Here is an 18,529-nt window from a genome sequence, read left to right on the forward strand (position 1 = left end):
GCCCCATGGGGTCCCGTGGGCTCTCCCGCCATGTCCCCGCTCAGGCGAGGCCGCCCCCCCCACATCCCCAAGGCGGCTCCCTAGCAACGCCGCCACCCCGGAAGCTAACCTGCCGACGCCATAGCTACGGGTGACGCACTTCCGCCCGGCGACGGGAAAAGGCTGGGCCCCGTGACCCGGAAGCGCTCGGCGTGCCTCACCATCCTGACAGGGCAGCCGCCATGGTGAGAGGGAGACGGGACCGGGACCGGGACCGGACCGGACCGGACCGGACGAGGGGACCGGGCGGGTGTTGGGCGATGCGGAGGCCGGTCGGGGTTCCTGGGTCTTGCTGCCGCCCCCGATCCCCGCTCCGCAACCCCGGCGTCCCGAGCGGGCCCGAGGCCTCGCTTGGCCTGAGCGGCCTCCCTCTCCTCGCAGAAGCCGATCCTGCTGCAGGGCCACGAGCGCTCCATCACGCAGATCAAGTACAACCGCGAGGGAGACCTGCTCTTCACCGTGGCCAAGGACCCCGTGAGTGCGGCTCCCCTCACCCTCCGTGTGTGCCAGTGTGGCCAAAAGCCCAAATAATTCATGAAAAAAAGAGGAATTCCTGAGTGTTTTCTCCTCGCAGATCGTCAATGTGTGGTATTCGGTGAACGGGGAGCGGCTCGGCACGTACAACGGGCACACCGGAGCCGTGTGGTGCGTGGATGCAGACTGTATCCTTTGCTTGTCCTCAGCAGCTTGCCCTCCTTGGGGGGCCTCCCGACGGCAACGCCGCAGTGTTACCTGCACTGCGGGTTTTATTTTCCCTCCCGCCGCATCACGGGGGTTTTTTCCTCTCCGTGCGGGGGTTTTTTGGAGCCGTTTGCAGCGAGGAGCGGTGGCAATGGGTGCTCTCTGCTGTCGCTTTGCTGCGTTTGCTGGCGGGGCCCTGGGAGGTCTGTGATGGTGCCTGAGTCCCACAGATCTTCTGTCTCTAATGCCAGTGACAGATAACGGAAATGGAAGTGTGAAAAACTGTTACCGTGGGAAGGAGAACCGTTTTCTTTCCTACTTCAAGTAGGAAAGCGTTGGGTTTTGCAGTAGGAGCACTTGGACTCGATACCTCTCTGTATTGAGCTCCTTCCAGCCCTGGAGTGGGAGTTGCTCAGGCTGCAGTTTCTCTGCACAGTGATGCTCTTTGCCCTATGTCTGACTGTTAGCTGTGTATCCAGAGCAGAGAGTATGTTGAGATCCCTTAACTGTGACACAGGGGACACGCGGCATGTGCTCACGGGCTCTGCAGACAACAGCTGTCGGCTCTGGGACTGCGAGACGGGTAAGAGCCTCTCCTTGCGCCGCTGCTTCCACCCGCCACTCTGCTCGTCTGGAGCTCGCGCTCCAAGGGTGCGTGTGCTCGTTGAACCTGCTGAAAGACACCCCACTTCCCGCTCTGCCTCTGTGGGGAAAGCATTTGCTTACGTTCCTGGCTTCTAAAGAACGTTTAAATAATTTACTCGTCTCACCAGGTAGTCGCTGTGTAGTCAGTGCCTGCAGGTCGCTGAACCTGCTTGTCAGCACGTTGGGCGCATGCGTGTTGCAAGGCTGTTGCTCCAGCCTTGTGTTAAACGGCTTGTTTTAATTAATCTTGCCACAGAAGACCTGGTGAGGTGACGTTTTCCTGCTTGTGTTTAGGAAAGCAGCTTGCGCTGGTGAAGACCAGCTCAGCTGTGAGGACGTGTGGCTTTGACTTCGGAGGGAACATCATCATGTTTTCCACGGATAAGCAGATGGGATACCAGTGTTTTGTGAGCTTCTTTGACCTTCGTGACTCCAGCCAGATTGGTAAGGAATCTGGGCAATTCCCTGGAAAGGGGAAGTGCTGATGGGCTGGAGCTGGTGTCATTCTGCCTGTCCATCTCCTTCCTTCCTGCAGAGAAAAACGAGCCTTACATGAAAATCCCCTGCAGCGACTCAAAAATCACAAGTGCTGTGTGGGGCCCTCTAGGAGAATTCATCATTGCGGGACACGAGAGCGGGGAGCTCAACCAGTTCAGTGCCAAGGTCGGTGTGATAGGAACACTGATAGGAATCCCCGTGGCTCTTTTGGGGGGCAGAGAGGATGCTGCGTGGTCCTTTTGTGCTTTTTGGCTCAAACCAGCACACTTGTGGAAAAATTGGTTCAAATATGTGGCTTCTTGGAGCAAGGCCCGTGTATCAATGTCAGCCCCGCCACTGACATCTCCTCAATTGGCTTTAATGGAATGTGTGGTCAGGGGATCTCGCACCTGAAATCACCCTGTTTGCCCTGCAGTCAGGGGAGCAGCTTTCAAACATCAAGGAGCACACCAAGCAAATCAACGACATCCAGACCTCCCGGGACATGACCATGTTCATCACTGCCTCCAAGGACAACACGGCCAAGGTGAGGCCTCTTGGGAGCACAGTGGACCCTGACACTGGTTTGCAAGGCTCTGCAGGGCTCTCTTGGACACTTGCTCCCTGCAAGCCAAAAGCTCCATGGGGAGATTCAGCAAGCAGGGGGGTGTCCTGACTGTTTCCTTAGCACTGAAACTTAGGAGACAACATTGCTGCAGCTTGGCTGCTTCCAGGAGGGGGCAGAGGTGGGAGCTTCCCACCTGCTATTTTGGGATTCCCTAGAAATGTCTTGGGGATTTGGATGCCCTTGAACAGCCTTCAGGTTGGCAGAACTAACACCTCAGGGCAACGGTGGCATCCAGCAGCTAGGATTTATGTGAGTTAATTGCTTTTATAATTTTTTACCTGGGGGAGGAGGGGTGGAGAGGAAACACAGTTTCTGCTTTTAGGTTGAGAGTTGTCCCAGCTGCTTCGCAGGGTAACTCTCTGCCTTTTGCCTCGTAGCTATTTGATTGCACAACACTTGAGCATCTGAAGACGTTCCGGACAGAGCGACCAGTGAACTCTGCAGCACTCTCTCCCATTTTTGATCACGTAAGAATGTTCTTATTGCATCTTGCTGTGATTCCCTCCTCATCCCAGGTAGTGAGATGTGAGGAAGATTATTAGAAAGTGATACCCATCCTCACTGGCTGTGAGGTGGGCTCGGGGAACTAAGCCTGCTGTCTGCTGTAGGAAAGAAGGTTTTGTGTTTTAGTTCTGAAAAAAAATATATAAGAGGCAGGAACTTTGCTGGGACTAGAGCCTGGCCCGTTAAAGGATTTGTGGGATATGCCAAGTTACTAGGAGGCTTCCCTGATCTGCTTTCCTCATGGCTCTGTGTGGTTTAAGCAGCACTGATGTATTGTGACTTCTGCCCTTTGCAGGTTGTGCTTGGAGGAGGGCAAGAGGCCATGGATGTGACCACGACCTCCACCAGGATTGGCAAATTTGAGGCGAGGTTGGTCCTTTTTCTCATTCATAGAGATCCTCACAGCCCAGGGGTGCGGTTCTCAGAGTGTCTCGCTCCTGGTAGGCATGGAGGAGTCATTAGAAGTGCAGCACTTCCTTATGAAACCCTGGTAGTGTCCATACAGGACTCCCAACTTGTGGTGATTTAAATCCTCTTCCTTCTCCCAGGTTCTTCCACTTGGCTTTTGAGGAAGAGTTCGGCAGAGTGAAGGGTCACTTTGGTCCTATAAATAGCGTCGCTTTCCACCCTGATGGGAAGAGGTGAGGAGCTGTGTGGGTCTTGCAGCATGGCCAGGTCAAGCTTATCCCAACTGAAACGTGGGCAGCCTCTGGCCCCAATGGAGGGAAGCAGGCACAGCACCTTGCCCAATGTTGCTGCCTCGGAGCCAAACCAGGCTGGTGCTGTGGGGCCTGGGCCAGAACCTTGCTGGTAACTGGCAGTTTAACACACCTGACTTGTGCCTGTTGCCCTCGTAACTTCTGTTTGCCTCTGTTTTCCTGAGAGCTCAAACATGGAAGCTGCTCAGGTTTCTTCCCTTGAGGCTTCCCCTGCCCACAGCAAGCTCCAGCCTCCGCCTTGCGCAGACAAGACCTCATTGCGGCTCCTTTGTCAGCCTGGGGAGGGAGTTCTGAAAACAAGCCCTTCACTGGTGTAAACCTCAAAGCAGCAAGCTCCAGACAAAGCTTTTGTGATGTTTATCCTGTCTTTTCTCCCATGCAGTTACAGCAGTGGTGGTGAGGATGGCTACGTTCGCATCCATTACTTCGATCCCCAGTACTTTGAGTTTGAATTTGAGGCTTAATGGGACACCTGTGTCCCCTGCCTCTGTTTCCCAATCTATTGGCTTCTCCAAAGAACTGTTTTACAGCCTGAAGTTAGTCTGCTCCGTGGAGGCGGCAGGAAGCAGGTAGCTGCTCATGCTGGGTTGGAGGAAAGTGGCGAAGGAGGAGCTCAAGTCCTCGAAAGGACAGGGCTGCCTTTTGCCCCAGGTAGAGCGAAGGCTGCAGAAGGAGTCGGGCTGGCTCCCTGCCTGCCCCTGTGGATGCTAACTTCCTGCCCTGCTGGGCATATTTGTATATCATTGGGGAAAAAAAACCAACAGGAAATAAACAGAAATCTTTTGCAAACTCAGTGAGAAGTGTCTCTGCTCTTTTGGCCTGGGAAAACAAATGGTCCCGCCTTCTTTGCTCTCTTGGATCTGTTGGCTGCTTGCCCCTCTCCAGCTGTCAGAGGGCTTCTCTCCTATCCCAGTTGGATCTAGGGCTTTTGTTCAGGCCAAAGGCTCGAAATGTTAACTCTGTTACCAGACTGGAAATGCAGTAACCAGTTGTCCTTTTCCAGATGACACTCGTGCCCAGTTCTGGTGCGCTGTTTATTTGCTGCGCTGACCCCGAGCCAACTTTCCTCAGTTATTTCTTGTGCTAGGAAAGCCGTGTTGCAATTTTTAATCCTTCCACCCTTTTTCTCCCCATCCCTGCCCCGAGGGGAGCTTTGCAGCTCTTTCCTTCCTCCAAACTGGCTTCAAGGGCGGATTTTGGGGCCTGTTTCCCCATGCAGAGCAATAGCCGCACAAGGGGCGGCCGCCGCCAGCATGCGCTTGGTACAGAGGGTGCCGAGTTTGGGGTGTCCTGCCACCCGCTTTGTGCTGTGCCCGCCCTGCCACACACGAGGAGCCCTCGGAGGCTGCTGGGCACGTTGACCTCCTGCTCTCCCTGCCCTTCTCGCCGCAGCTGCGAGAGGTGCCGTGGCAGCCAGCGGGACCAAGCCCTGCTTCCCAGGAAAGCCCCTGCCCAAGGAAAGCCCCCGTGGAAAGCAGGCGTGCACTGCGACAGAGCTGGCTTTACTGGAACGAGCAGGCTGCGTAGCCCGAAAGCTGCCAACGTGAATCCATCCCCTCCTCTCGAGGCAGTCCAGGCTTCTCCGGGCCCATGTCCCGCACGGCCCGTCCTGCGGAAGCGGCAGCGTCTCTGGCCTGGAGCTGGCAGCGCGGAGCAGAGGCGGCAGGAGGAGCCGGCCCTGCCCTCCTCGCCCTCCCTGCTCATCGCTCCTTCTCCGCCTGGATGCCGGCAGCCGGGAGCGCCGGGCTCCGCGTGTCCCACTCCGCGCGGGCCGCCTCCTTCTCTACCAACCGCCGCATCTCGGCCCAGGCCTCGTCCAGGTACTCGGATGAACGGATCCAGCGCAGGAAGAGCCCTGCGAGGCGGCGGGGTTGTGTGCTCGTAAGCAGGGCCAGAGCAGCCCCCTGGCCCCTCTCCACCCAGGGCTGCCCGGGCCCCTTACCCTGCCACAGCTGGATGCTCTGGGGCTCCACCGAGGGCCAGATGACCAGCGCGTTGGGCGAGTACAGGGGGTTCAGGAACTCCCTCCTTTGGGCGGGCTGGTCCAGCCAGGCCCAGAGGCAGTGGGTGCTCTCCTTCACCTTGCACAGGCACCTGCAGGGGTGGCCAGGGCTCTCTGAGTGCCTGTCCAGGCTCCCAGGGCCAGGTTTACCCCGGGTTGTTACCACAAGGGCTCTGCCTCACGCACAGCGGGCGCTGGTGGCCCTGGTGTCCCGTCCCCTGCTCACCTCTCCTTCTCGTTGTTGCCCAGGAAGGTGCCGTAGGAGGAGGCGTAGGCGCTGTCGAAGAGCGCGAGGAGGAGGCGCTCGCCGAACTCCAGCGAGCGGGGGAACTGGCGGCCCAGCTGCCACACGCAGTCGAGGAAGAGGAGGAAGAGCGGGGCCTCCTGCTTGAGCCGCGCGTGCGAGTAGGCAGAGCGGGCACAGCGCACGTGGAAGGGGTGTCCGGCCTGCAGCCCGCGCCGGCGGCATGGCGTAAATGCAGACCCTTGGCTCCGGCCACGGGCATTGCCAGCTCCCCAGGGCTGCCCCTGCCGTGGCTCCCACCTGGATCCACTCGCGCTCCAGCAGCCCCTGGAAGCCGGCGAGCGTGCGGCAGCTGGGGTCCAGGATGAGCTGCGCCAGCGCCGTCACCAGCAGCGTCGTGTCCGTCCCCTCGGCCCCGTGCACCAGCACGCAGGCCTCTTCCCTGCAGGAAAACAAGGGTCGTCAGGGATGCGCCGAGGCGGAACAAGGTCAAGAGGGGCTGCGTGGGGGCCGCGGCCGCCCCGTGCCCCCCGTACCGCTCCAGGCACTGGGCGGCCAGGCAGGCGGTGCTCAGCGCCGCCTTGACGTGGCTCAGCCAGCGGCTGCTCTCCAGCCGGCTCAGCCAGCGGTCCATGGAGAGCGACGCGTCGTTGCAGGCATCCACCAGCCTCACGAAGCTCTCCTGCAGCGGCCGGCCTCTGCAGGGGACAGCGAGGGCCACAGCGGGGACTCGTGAGGCTCAACCCGCTGCCGGGCCGCGCTCATCCACGGCGTGAGAGCGCCGGGTCTCAGCGCCGCCCCCGTCTCACCTCTCCAGCGGCCGGTGCAGCCGCTTCCAGCGCGGGTAGGCGGACTTGGGCTCGGTGCCGCCGCCGCCCATGCGGGCCTGCTTGGCCGCCTGCAGCGAGCGCGTGTCGACGACGAAGCCGCGCGCGGCCTGGGCCAGCGCCGCAGCCAGCAGCAGCTCGTCCTCGGGGCAGCGCTTGCGGTTGGGGCCGGTCAGCGGCTGCCCGCTGCGGAGCATCACCTGCGGGTGAGGGGCCCGTGGAGCCGGCCGTGCCCGCCGCCCGCCCGGCTGGCGGCCGCGCTCGCCCACTCACCGTCCCGTTTTTCCGGTGGTAGTAGCTGAGGACGGGGAAGCGGCCCCCGTGCCGGAAGCGAGCCGCCTTGCGCAGCGCTCCGTCGTCCACGGCCGCCGGCACGATGAGGGCGGGCGGGTACGTGGGGCACGTGCTGAAGTCCTTGTTGACGGCGCTCAGGCGCCACTGGTTTGTCTGGGGGAGAGGCCGGGATGCGACGGGGGCTTTTCCCCTTTTTCCCAATGTTTTCTCCCTGCCCGGGGCTCACCTGGGCAGCAATGCACTGGAAGAAGCGCTCGAGGGGGAAGAGGTGCCACCCATCCTCGAGCCGCAGGCCCTGGGGTCTGTAGAAGAACGGGTACATCATCATGAGCGAGTCCACGGAGGAGAGCGCCTGCAGCGGGAGGGAGCACAGCTGGCACCGGCGCCGCCCGGGCAAACAGGCACCGTGTTTACCCGCGTCGAGCAAACAGGCACCTCGATGGAGCTGGCCACGTTGAGACACTCTTCCATGCCCGGGATCTCCAGCTGCAGCACTCTGAGGTCCTTGCACCGCAGCGTGATGGTGCCGGAGGAGCCGCAGAGCCTGCGGGAAGGGGTGCCGGGGTGAGCGGCCGGGGGGCTGCGCGGGGCAGGGGACGCGACGCGGGCGCAGGGAAGCGCTGGGTGAAGCAGAACACGAGGTGCAGCAAGCGGGTGCAAGACCGGCCTGTCAGTTTTGTGCTGCATGGGTCAGGGTGAAGCCGGGGGGTGCGTGGGAAGCCAAACCTGGGGTCCCGTGGGGAGATGTTACTGCGGGTGGGCTGGTGCCAGCCCAGGTTCTGCACTCTGAGTCACGGGAAGAAGAGGAGGTCACAGCCCGCGCGGGGGAGCAGAGGGGCACAGGGACCCCCGCCCGCGGCACCCACCGTTTCTCCACCGCGTCCACGTTGCGGATGAGCAGCCAGAGCTCCACGGTGGCGGCGGCGCCAGCGCCGCCCGGGCGCGACGACAGCAGCAGATGGTGGCTGGTGATGCAGAGGGTGCCGCGCGCCGGCGGCAGCCCCGCGCCCGCCAGCACCACGCTCTCCACGCGCGACGTCTTGATCAGCTCCGCGAACTCCATGGCGGCCTCGGCCCCGGCGCCGCGAGCGCGGTGCTTCCTGCTGCGGAGCGCAGGAAATGGCTGGGTTCCTCCCTGCCTGCGCTGCGCGGAGCCGCGGGGCAGCGCCGGGTCCGCAGCCGCCGCTCCAGCCGCGCTCGGGCCCGGCAGCCGCTCCCTGCAGCCCGTCCCCGCGGCCAGCGCGCCGCTGGCTGCTGCAGCTGCAGCCGCCAAGTTGCAGGAGCTGCTGCGGCCGCTTCCCCGCTGCGTCCCGGCCGCAGCCGCCCTCCCGGCCCCAGCTGCAGGGCCCGGCGCTGCCCGTGCCACCCCCGGTGCGCTCACCGCTCCGGCCGCGGGAACCGCGCGCCCCACCGCGCTGAGGCTCCTGGCGGCCCCGCTTCCCGGGAGGAGAGCGGCTTTAAGGAGGCCCGGCCTCCACCCCCCGGTGCTCGCCCCGCACTTCCTGGCACGCTGCTCCGAGCGGGGTGGGAAAGGGCTGGGGGCAGCGCAGGAGAAGGGCCGAGAGCGGAGCAGGGAAGGGGCCACAGACTGAATGGGGAAGGAAGAGGCTGTTGGAATTGCAGGATGGAGGCCCAGGGCAGCAGGGGCTGGGGCAGCCCAGGCTCTGGAGCGCAAGGGGCAGGGGGGGCACCGCGGGTGCTCCTGCTGTTCCCAGGTGTCCCATGGGCGGGAGCACCAGCCCCTTTCCTCACGAGACAGCCCCGAGCTGCCCTCATCCCTGGTCCCTGTGGTGGGCGCTGCACCGTGGCAGCTGCTGGAGCATCCCGGCGCTCCGGGGCCTGGGACAACAGGATGTCTAGGGGCCCGTCCCCATCCCACCCGTGGGGCTCCATCCGTCAGGTTCCACCTTGATGTGGGTGCGGCCGCGAGCCCGGGCAGCAGCGCTGGCTGCACCGCTGGTGCCGCAGCCACCCAGCGCCCCGTGGGACCGGCCCAGCAGCACCCCAGGGTGCTGCCCCCGCGGGCCTGGGCTCGACAACCCCCCCACGCGGCACAACCCGCGCTCTTCCTTCCCCGCTGCGGCCTCCTCGCGCCGGCCCCGTCGGGAAGTGGCTCCCGGCCCCGTGCCCGTAATAGCGCGGCGGCCGGGAGTGCCCAAGGATAAATCATTCACACCCCCCGGGCCTTGGATTCCCCGGGAAGCTTCTCCGGGAGCAGGAGCCTCCTCCCAGCTGGAGACAATAATGCTGGGAAAGCAGCAGGATGGAGGGGAAAGCAAAAAAAAACATCCAATCCTTTTCTGTTCTCTGGATAAGTCAAGTTCCTGCCCAGTATAATTATCACCAGTGTCCCCAACCTTTATTGTTCTAGAGAGAAATAAATAGCCGCAGCTCACGCACGACGTTCTGGGTGTCAGTGCTCCTCGCTCTGCTCTTTGCACCGGGGTTTGGGGGATCGCGGTGGTGTTTGCACCGGGGTTTTGGGGAAGACAGTGGTGTTTGCACCGGGTTTTGGGTGTCACCTGCCGGGATGCCCTTCGGCCACCTGGAATTCAAGGAGCTGGGCGAGGAGGAGCCAGGCTCGGACGAGGAGAGCCTGGACAGTGTGAAGGCGCTGGCGGCCAAGCTGAAGCTGCAGACGCGGCGACCCTCGTACCTGGAGTGGAAAGCGCGGGTGCAGGGGCAGCCGTGGGCGAGCAGGGTGCCCGAGGCGGCACCAGGGCCCGAGCGGGGCCCGGCCCGGCCCGGGGAGACTCCGGCCATCGGCCTCTGCGGCTTCGCCTCCCTGCAGGAGGCTCTCGAGTGGCTCAGGACAGAGCTGGTGAGTAGTCGCTGCTGGGAATGCAGCTCCTGGAGGGACAGAGGTGGCTCGGGGAGGCCATGGATCTTCTCAGCATGCAGAGCATGGGGATGTGCAGGGCTTGGGTGCTCTGGCTGCAAGGGGCAGGCTTTCCAAGGTGGGAATAGCTCTGCAGTGCCATGTCCTTGGCGGTGGGTCTCGTACTGGTCCCAGGATGCATGTGCGTGCATGTGCATGAGGCCAGTGCTGATCTAGGAGGATGTGTGTGCATGCATGTGCCCGTGCTGGTCTGGAGGATGCGCGTGCATGTGTGTGCATGCATGTGCAGGGGCCCTTGCTGGTCTGGAGGTGCATGAACATGTATGTGCACGCATGTGCATGCATGTACATTTGTGGGCCTGCATGTGCATGGGCCAATGCTGGTCTGGAGGCGCATGAACATGTGTGTGCATGCCTGTGCATGCGTGGGCATGCGTGGCCATGCATGTGCATGGGCCAATGCTGGTCTGGAGGCACATGAACATGTGTGTGCATGCCTGTGCATGCCTGTGCATGCGTGGGCATGGGCCAATGCTGGTGCAGAGGATGCGTGCGCATGCACACGTGTGCACAGTGTCCTCACTGAGCCCCGGCGTGGCCACTGCTGTGCCCTGGTGCAGGCAGGACCCTGCTCACGGTGGCTCTGGCTCACTGACCGCCTGCTCTTCGCGCAGCGGGAGATGCAGGCGGCCGACCAGCTCCTGGCGCGGCAGCTGATGCGGCTGCGCGGGCAGCTGCACCGGCTCAAGGTGGAGCAGGCCTGCCACCAGCACAAGGAGATGCTGGATGACGCCACCTTCGGCCTCGAGGGCTGCGAGGAGGACTCAGACCTGCTCTGCAACATCCCACCCAAGGCCGCCTTCCTGCTCTCCATGCCGCTCAAGCACATCGGAGTCACCCGCATGAACATCAACTCCCGCCGCTTTTCCCTCTGCTGAGCGCTCCCGGCCGCCGGGCAGGTGGCAACGACAGGGAGCAGCCCCCAGAGCAGGAATAAAAGGAGCCTGTGGCAAGAGGTGATTGTGTCTGTCCCCTGCACTGGAGCATCCCTTCCTGCAGCGGCCCCGGCTCTGCTTGGGGGACCTTATTGCCAGTATCCTTGGGCACTGGCCTGCACTGGTGCGGGGTAATTCCCTTCCCTGAGGGGATGGGCCTCCTGACTCCCTGAGCCCCATTGCACTGGCTGCAGCTCTTTGCTTTTCCCCCCCTCATTTCTCACCGAGACGGTGGGCTGGTCACTGCTCCCTTTGCAGCCAGCCCTGGGAGGCTGCAGCCGCCCTGTGCCCTTGCCGCAGAGCCGGCCACGTGCCCTGCTGCCCAGGGCTGCCCCTGGGGCGGGAAGCGGGGCCCAAACCGCAGCCGGGGACACAGAGCGGCCCCGCACAGCCTGGCCTGGCGGAGCCACCGGACAGGCCTCTCTGTCCCTCTCTGCTGTCCCGCCGTGGGTGCCCCCGGCCAGGTCCTGTGGGGTGGGCGCTGCGGCCGCGAAGCCCCTGGCCCCCTCGGGCACGGGCCGGGCTTCCAGCACGGCCTCCACTGCAGCTACCAGCGGCTTCACCCCCGGCACCAACCCCAGACAAAACTCTGCACTCCGAGCACACTCCAAGCACACGGCACAGGGCAGGGACCGCGAGCAGCCCCCAGGCTCTGCCCTGTGCCCCACAGTGCCCAGGGACCCACCACCCCCGGGCAGGGGCCACCCGCACCCACAGCATCAGGCTGCCATGAAATCCCACCTGGCACTTCTAGCATCTCCCAGCACGCGGGAGCCAGCGCGTCCCAGCTGGGACTCCACTGGGGACAACGCGGCCACCTCCATCCCCTCGCTGCCAGCAGAGCATCCCCGCCGCGTGTCCCTGATGTCATGGGCACCCACGTTGGCTTTTTTTCCCCCCGCGGTGCTGCTGCATGGAGGCGGAGGAGCCGGCACGGGCGCCGTGACGTCCCGGCCAGGGTCCCTGGCGCGAGCGGCGGTGCCGCAGCGGCCCCCGGGCCGGGCGCGCAGGAAGCCCCGGGTTTGTCGCTGGCGCTTGCGGTCGTGCGCGAGGCGCCGAGCAGCTTCTCTCGAGCTCGCTCCTGCGGCAGGAAGCCGGGGAAGGCGGCGAGCGAGCACGCGCCCCAGGCTCTCGCCCCGCTGACGATGGCGCGCAGGACGTGACCGGTGCCGCCGCTGCCGGGCCATGGGAATCTGAGCGCGGGCGCCGCTCGCCCTGACGCACGCAGGTAACGGGGAGCCCGTGGCGGGGCGGGACCCTGGGGCTACTGCAGGGCTCTGGGTCCCTGGGCACTGCCCAAAGTCAACCGGGGCGGCGGGGATGGGGTCATGGAGATGCCGGGGCCACCAAGAACCCATTCCCTGGGACCACACTGGGCTTCAGCTCCTGGCTCCCCATGCGGAGCCTGGCACAGGGCTGAGGGCCGGGCTGGGTCTCCAAGCCCATCACCCAATTAAACCTGGTTTGGGGCCGCAAGATGCGGCTGTTTGAGGTGTTCTCTCCCTGTGACCGTCACTGTGCTGCAGGGGCAGGAAGGGGACGCTGCTTGGGGTGCTGGCAGCTCGGGGCGCTCAGGGCCGCATCACGGTCACTGCTGCAGCGGCCCCGGGCACGGAGCTTCCTGGGGCGAGTGGATTCGGTGCTGCCACTGTGAGACCACGGGCAGCAGGGCCTCAATCGGCCCGGGGACCCTAAAGAGCGCGGGGATGGGCTTGGCCACCATCACAGGCGCAACCGTTCCGGCACGGCCGGGCTGGAGAGGCGCGTGCACGGAGAGATGGCATCCGCCTGCAGAAGCCATCGAGTGCCCACGGACAGGCTCACCAGCACAGCCCGAGCGTGGCACATGCGAGCGCACGCGTGTGTGTGTGCCCATGCACGGGGGGCCTGCGTGCGAGCACACGCGTGCATGCTCAGGTCACCCGGTGCAGCCCCGCCACCCACACGCGTCGCTTGCGTGCAGCTTTGGCAGGAGAAATTCGGTTAGGCAGATGCGGTGGGTGGCCCCACTTCAAACGCCCGCGCGCAGCCGGCCCCTCGTGCTGCGCAGGTGAGGCGGCTGCTGCCTGCCTGTGGCTTGAGAACGAGCAGAACAAAGCGCACGGGCACAATGCGGCACCTCCCCACACCAGCAGAAAGGAAAAAACAGCCTGCCCCTGAGCGCCTTGGTGCTGGGAGCGCTGCACTGCGAGGTGGCGGCTTTTCCTCCGGGGTTTTGCCCTCGTTTGGACTCTTGGGATCGGCTCTGCTGCTAGACCGGGAGCTCTGGTGCCGTGCGGGCACCTTGCCCTGCTTGCAGCGCGGGGGATTTGGGGGGATTCGCTCGCCCAGCAGGACATCCACCATGCCGAGCGCTGTGCGCTTGGCCGCAGCGGAGGCGAGGCAGGAGGCTCGAGGCCGCCCCGGCATGGCCGCCCCGGCGGGGAGAGCAGGAACGGGCCCCAATGCCGGAAAGCGCCACCCGAGCGCTGGGTGCTGACGTGGCGCAGAGGTGGCTGCCACCACACTGGCAGGATGGCTCCGGGCGGCCTCCGCTCTGGGGCGGCCTCCGCTCTGGAACGGCCTCCGCTCCAGAACGGCCTCCACTCCAGGACAGCCTCCCGAGCACTGGTGCCTTGTCCAGCTGCATCTCTGCTCAGCATCGCAGCTGTGGAGACGAGAGGGGCTGTGGGTGGGTGTTCGCTGGGGAGGGCTCCTGCCGGGGCAGCTCCTAGGGTGTCACGGAGGGCCGAGTGCTCCGGCCAGGGGCACCCAGCAGAAGAGCCTTTTCCGGGGCGTCCTTGCCAGGCTCGGGGGTTGCCGGCAGCTTCCTGGGTGGTTTGGGGAGCCCCTTGCAGATGCCGGCTCCGGGGCTGGCCTGGGGGCACAGCTAGGAAAGGAGGGAGAGAAGGATGGAGAGAGGAAGGGAGGCTGTGGCGGCCCTGGGCTCCTGCTCAGCCCTGGTCCGGGTCCGAAAGCGCCCGGGGGGACACAGGGCGGGTGTGCAGCAGAGCAGCTCTTAACACGCAGGCCCTCGTGAGGTTCTCGGTGCAAAGCCATGCAAGGCATTACTAATTGCTGGTGGCTATAACACAGCAATGAAACGCCCCTGTGCCCGCGGTGGGGAGGGGGACGGGGGCACACGGAGCAGGGGCAGCAGGATGGCCGTGGGGCCGGGGCCGCCAGGGCTTCTCTTCGGGCCTCTTGCCCCGCTGCAGCCACCATGGGCTGCTGCTGCAGCTCGGACTACGATGACGACTGGATCGAGAACATCGACATCTGCGAGCACTGCAACTACCCCATCGAGCCCGCGGGCAAGCGGCAGGTGAGGGGGGCGCCGGGGGGGCGCCGCCGGCGCCGGGGGGGTCCCTGCTGCTCACGGGGCCCCGGCGCCCTCGCAGGCGCTGACCCGCAACGGCTCCGAGGTGCGCGACCCGCTCGTGTCCTACGAGGCCGCGGCGCCGCCCTGCTCCCCGCTGCAAGGTAGGGCCCGGCCGGGGCGGGGGGCGGCCGCGGGACCCCTCCTTGCCGTCCAAAACGCGCCCCCTGCCCCTCCGCTCTTTCCCCCGCCACAACGCAGAGAAGCTGGTGGTGGCTCTGTACAACTACGAGCCCAACCACGACGGGGACCTGGGGCTGCGGAAGGGCGAGACGCTCCGCATCCTCAAAGAGTAAGCGAGCGTTGTCGCGCGCCCCGGCACCGCGGGGCTGCTGCCATCCCGGGGGCCACCTCGCACCCTCTCCCTGCAGGACGGGCGAGTGGTGGAGGGCGCAGTCGCTCACCACCGGCCAGGAGGGCTTGATCCCCTACAACTTTGTGGCCGCGGTGAACAGCCTGGAGCCGGAGCCGTGAGTTGGGGCTCAGATGGGGCTCCAGGAGGGCTCTGAGCGGGACGAGGGCGCCCGAGGCCACCCTGCCCTCCTGCTCTTGTCCCAGGTGGTTCTTCAAAAACATCAGCCGCAAGGACGCGGAGCGGCAGCTCCTGGCCTCGGGCAACACGCACGGCTCCTTCCTCATCCGCGAGAGCGAGACATCCAAAGGTACCGAAGCAGGAGCCTCCCGGTCCCCAGGGACGCGAGGCCGGGCACGAGGAGGGATGGTGCCCAGCGCCGCCAATGCTGCCCCGTCCTGCAGGCTCCTACTCGCTGTCGGTGCGGGACTTCGACCAGAACCAGGGCGAGACGGTGAAGCACTACAAGATCCGCAACATGGACAACGGCGGCTACTACATCTCGCCCCGCATCACCTTCGGCAGCCTGCACGAGCTGGTGGAGCACTATGCCCGTAGGCAGCTCCGCGTGCCGTGGCGCGAGCGCACGGGAGCGCCGCAGCACGGGGCGGCGGGAGCGCGTGCAGGGAGACGGGATGCACTTCAGTGGGATGGGGTGGGATGGGATGGATGCAATAGATGAGATGCAATGGAATGGGTTGTACTGGGATGGGATGCAGGGGGATGTAATGGGATGGGTTGCACTGGGATGGGATGCAGGGGGCTGCAATGGGATGTATGGGATGCAATGGCTTGCAATGTGATATACTGGGATGCAGTGGGTTGCAATGGGATGGGATGCAGGGGGATACAGTGAGATATACAGGATGCAATGGGTTGCAATGTCATATACTGGCATGCAATGGGTTGCAATGTGATATACTGGGATGCAGCGGGTTGCAATGGGATGTGGTGGGATGCAATGGGATGGGAGAGCAGGAGTGGGACACACTGTTCGCTCCCAGCTGTCTCTGGTTGAGCTGGCGCCGGGGGGCCCCTGGCTCTGTTGGTGCCAGCTCTGTCCCCGGCCGCAGGCAGCGCCGACGGGCTGTGCACGCGCCTGGCGCAGCCGTGCCGCACGCAGCGGCCGCAGAAGCCCTGGTGGCAGGACGAGTGGGAGGTGCCGCGCGAGTCGCTCAAGCTGGTGGAGAAGCTGGGAGCGGGGCAGTTCGGAGAGGTCTGGATGGGTGAGTGCGGCTGAGCGCCGCGCATCCCCCGGGGCCGCGCCATGGGGAGCGGAGCTGCCAACGCCGCAGTCGGCCGGGCGCCAGGCGGGCGCTGGTGCCACGATGGGGCCGGCATCCCGCGTCCTCGGCGGAGCTCGGCACCGCGTCGTGAGCGGCTCCTGCGCAGGATGCGGCTCCCGCCGCAGCTGCCGCGGCGGCCGGGGCTCGGAGAGAGACGCGGCCCCGCAGCTCGGGCGCGTTAACGCCCAGCAGCAGCTTCCGCCCCTCGCGATGCCCAAGAGTTGTGCGCAAAACCTGCACGCTCCGAACGCAGCGCGGGGCTTTGCAAGGTCCCGCTCGCCCTGGCCCTGTCACACGTTGTCCCTCCACAGGCTTCTACAACAGCCACACCAAGGTGGCCGTCAAGAGCCTGAAGCAGGGCAGCATGTCGCCCGGGGCCTTCCTGGCCGAGGCCAACCTCATGAAGAACCTGCAGCACCCGCGGCTCGTGCGCCTCTACGCCGTGGTCACCAAGGAGCCCATCTACATCATCACCGAGTACATGGAGAAAGGTGGGCACGCTCGCTCCCGCCGGGAATGGGGTGGTGAGGGTATGCCAGGCGCTCCGGCATTATCCCTGCCATGGGGAAGGACATGGACACGGAGGACTCCAGTCCCATCCGCTTCCTGCCCTTCCGGGTGCTGCACGCTTCCCGGCAGCGGTGTCGCGGAGGCCGGGGCGCCAGGACAGGCTCCTCCGCGGGCCCAAGGCTTCCTCTGGGAGCTGGCAGCGCTCCGAGAGGAAACGCACCGGATCTGCCGCCACCACAGCGTGCGAGCCACAGGCTCCAGCTGGGGCTTACGCAGCCCATTCCCAGCCCCGCTCCCGGAGCAGCTCCTTGCTCCCATGCCCAGGACATTCCCCAGGCTCTGCGCTGGGCGCTGCAGTGCCAGATGCTGCTGCAGGGCACAGGGACAAGGCAGAGGCCACGACCTTCCCGCGTGCACGTGGAGCCCCTGCCGAGCTGATGCCGGTGGTTTCCTCGCAGGCAGCCTCGTGGACTTCCTCAAGACCCCGGAGGGAGTCAAGCTGGGCATCACCAAGCTGCTGGACATGGCCGCGCAGGTAGGGACACGGCCGGGGCCGCGGGGCCGGCGCCCGCGGGGCTGAGCCGCCGCGCTGAGCTCGCCGTGCCCGCAGATCGCCGAAGGGATGGCCTTCATCGAGGCCAAGAACTACATCCACCGCGACCTGCGCGCCGCCAACATCCTCGTGTCGGAGACGCTGTGCTGCAAGATCGCCGACTTCGGGCTGGCCCGCCTCATCGAGGACAACGAGTACACGGCTCGGGAAGGTGCTGGCCTGGCCCTCCTGGCCCGTCCCGTCCCGTCCCGTCCCGTCCCATCCCATCCCATCCCATCCCATCCCATCCCATCCTATCGCTGTGTGCTGTATCAGTGGGAGCCACCTGCCCACCCAGCCCCACTTTCAGCGGGATCACAGCCCTATCCCGTGGCATTAACCGATGACAATTCCAGCACGTTCCCCAGGGCTGAAGACCGCTCGGGATCTGTCTCTGCACCACCGGCTTGTCCCTGCTCACTCCTAACATCATCTCCCTGTCTCTGCACCACAGGGGCAAAATTCCCCATCAAGTGGACGGCGCCGGAGGCCATCAATTACGGCACGTTCACCATCAAGTCGGACGTGTGGTCCTTCGGCATCCTGCTCACGGAGATCGTCACGTACGGCCGGATCCCGTATCCAGGTCAGGCTTTGGCGGCAGCTGCGGCGGCGCGGCCGGGGCGGGCGCTCCGTGTGCATGCACTCCGGCACGCACGCAGCGCGCGCCCGCTCCGCACCGTCCCGACACGCATCCCGGGATGCCGCGTATCCCTGACCAGGGGGGGTGCTGTGGGTGGAGGAACGAGGCTTTCCCGAGGGGCACGTTGCCGATACAGAGAGCGGGGTTGCGGTGACTCCCGCGCTGCCTCCACAGGGATGACGAACCCGGAGGTGATCCAGAACCTGGAGCGCGGCTACCGCATGCCGCCCCCGGAGCAGTGCCCGCCGGAGCTCTACGAACTCATGGTGCAGTGCTGGAAGGAGCGGCCCGAGGAGCGGCCCACCTTCGAGTACATGAAGAGCGTGCTGGAGGACTTCTTCACGGCCACCGAGGGCCAGTACCAGCAGCAGCCCTGAGCCCCCCGCTGCTCCCCGTGCCCCACCGGAGAGCTCGAAGGCCTCTCCGGCGCCGCGGGACTTCTCCCCTCCCGGTCTTTCTCCTCCTTGTGCAAAACAGCGTCGGCCCAAAATGCAAAACGGCCCAAAGCCCCCGGAGGAGCCGCCTCGAGCCCCCCCGCGCGGCGCCCGGGCTCTTCCCACTGAGTAGGAGCAGAGGCGCCGGGACGTGGCCTCCCCGCTGCTCCGTCCCCAAGACCCAACCCGCCCGCGCTCTTTTGGGGGGAAATAAAGGCGTTTGGAGCACAGGGAGGACGGTGGGAGACCGGCCCTGGGGCAAGGGCAGGGGGCAACGCGGGGCACTGTCCTTGCCACCCGTGGGGCACTGTCCTTGCCGTCCGCGGTCATGGCAACCCTGGACCCCCCCAACCTCAGAGCACTCATGCCAACCTTGGTCCCCTCCATGGCCACCCTGGACCCCTGCGCCACCCCCAGACCCCCGTGTCTGCCCCAGACCCCCATGTCTGCCCCAGACCCC

The 18,529-nt window shown here is 65.0% G+C and overlaps 5 protein-coding genes across 7 annotated transcripts in view; 3 read left to right on the forward strand and 2 right to left on the reverse strand.

Moving 5' to 3' along the window:
• TMEM234 (transmembrane protein 234) overlaps positions 1-203 on the reverse strand; it is a 2,347-nt gene extending 2,144 nt beyond the window's left edge. The window contains exon 1 of the mRNA XM_026043463.1: positions 110-203. Within this exon, the coding sequence (XP_025899248.1) occupies positions 110-203 (94 nt within the window). The remainder of the gene's footprint in view (positions 1-109) is intronic.
• Positions 179-4,383, forward strand: EIF3I (eukaryotic translation initiation factor 3 subunit I). Its single transcript, XM_026043540.1, has 11 exons — positions 179-224; positions 421-513; positions 614-701; positions 1,238-1,303; positions 1,660-1,809; positions 1,901-2,028; positions 2,279-2,389; positions 2,848-2,937; positions 3,270-3,343; positions 3,523-3,615; positions 4,076-4,383. Exons 1-11 carry the CDS (start codon positions 222-224, stop codon positions 4,155-4,157), a joined length of 978 nt encoding a protein of 325 aa, XP_025899325.1. The 5' UTR covers positions 179-221; the 3' UTR covers positions 4,158-4,383.
• A 1,534-nt stretch (positions 4,384-5,917) lies between these two features.
• LOC112950819 (myotubularin-related protein 9-like) lies at positions 5,918-8,141 on the reverse strand. The gene is made up of 8 exons (XM_026043451.1): positions 7,927-8,141; positions 7,496-7,604; positions 7,287-7,412; positions 7,040-7,213; positions 6,749-6,966; positions 6,476-6,637; positions 6,240-6,381; positions 5,918-6,142 (listed from the first exon to the last, which is right to left on the reverse strand). The coding sequence occupies exons 1-8, from the start codon at positions 8,121-8,123 to the stop codon at positions 5,918-5,920; spliced, it is 1,353 nt and encodes a 450-aa protein (XP_025899236.1). The 5' UTR covers positions 8,124-8,141.
• Positions 8,142-9,590: 1,449 nt separating this feature from the next.
• On the forward strand, positions 9,591-10,837 carry FAM167B (family with sequence similarity 167 member B). Its single transcript, XM_026043570.1, has 2 exons — positions 9,591-9,881; positions 10,574-10,837. The coding sequence occupies exons 1-2, from the start codon at positions 9,591-9,593 to the stop codon at positions 10,835-10,837; spliced, it is 555 nt and encodes a 184-aa protein (XP_025899355.1).
• A 3,259-nt stretch (positions 10,838-14,096) lies between these two features.
• On the forward strand, positions 14,097-18,012 carry LCK (LCK proto-oncogene, Src family tyrosine kinase). 3 transcript variants are annotated; one of them, XM_026043388.1, is made up of 12 exons: positions 14,097-14,198; positions 14,275-14,356; positions 14,454-14,544; positions 14,624-14,722; positions 14,811-14,914; positions 15,009-15,158; positions 15,678-15,830; positions 16,202-16,381; positions 16,859-16,935; positions 17,011-17,164; positions 17,447-17,578; positions 17,810-18,012. In XM_026043388.1, exons 1-12 carry the CDS (start codon positions 14,097-14,099, stop codon positions 18,010-18,012), a joined length of 1,527 nt encoding a protein of 508 aa, XP_025899173.1. The 3 variants fall into 3 exon arrangements, with proteins under 3 accessions (XP_025899173.1, XP_025899174.1, XP_025899175.1); XM_026043389.1 differs by having other exon boundaries at positions 14,299-14,356; XM_026043390.1 differs by lacking the exon at positions 15,678-15,830.
• Positions 18,013-18,529: the final 517 nt, after the last annotated feature.

Source organism: Nothoprocta perdicaria, unplaced genomic scaffold (assembly GCF_003342845.1).
Source record: "Nothoprocta perdicaria isolate Ctin4 unplaced genomic scaffold, notPer1 scaffold_33, whole genome shotgun sequence".
Lineage (NCBI taxonomy): Eukaryota > Metazoa > Chordata > Aves > Tinamiformes > Tinamidae > Nothoprocta > Nothoprocta perdicaria.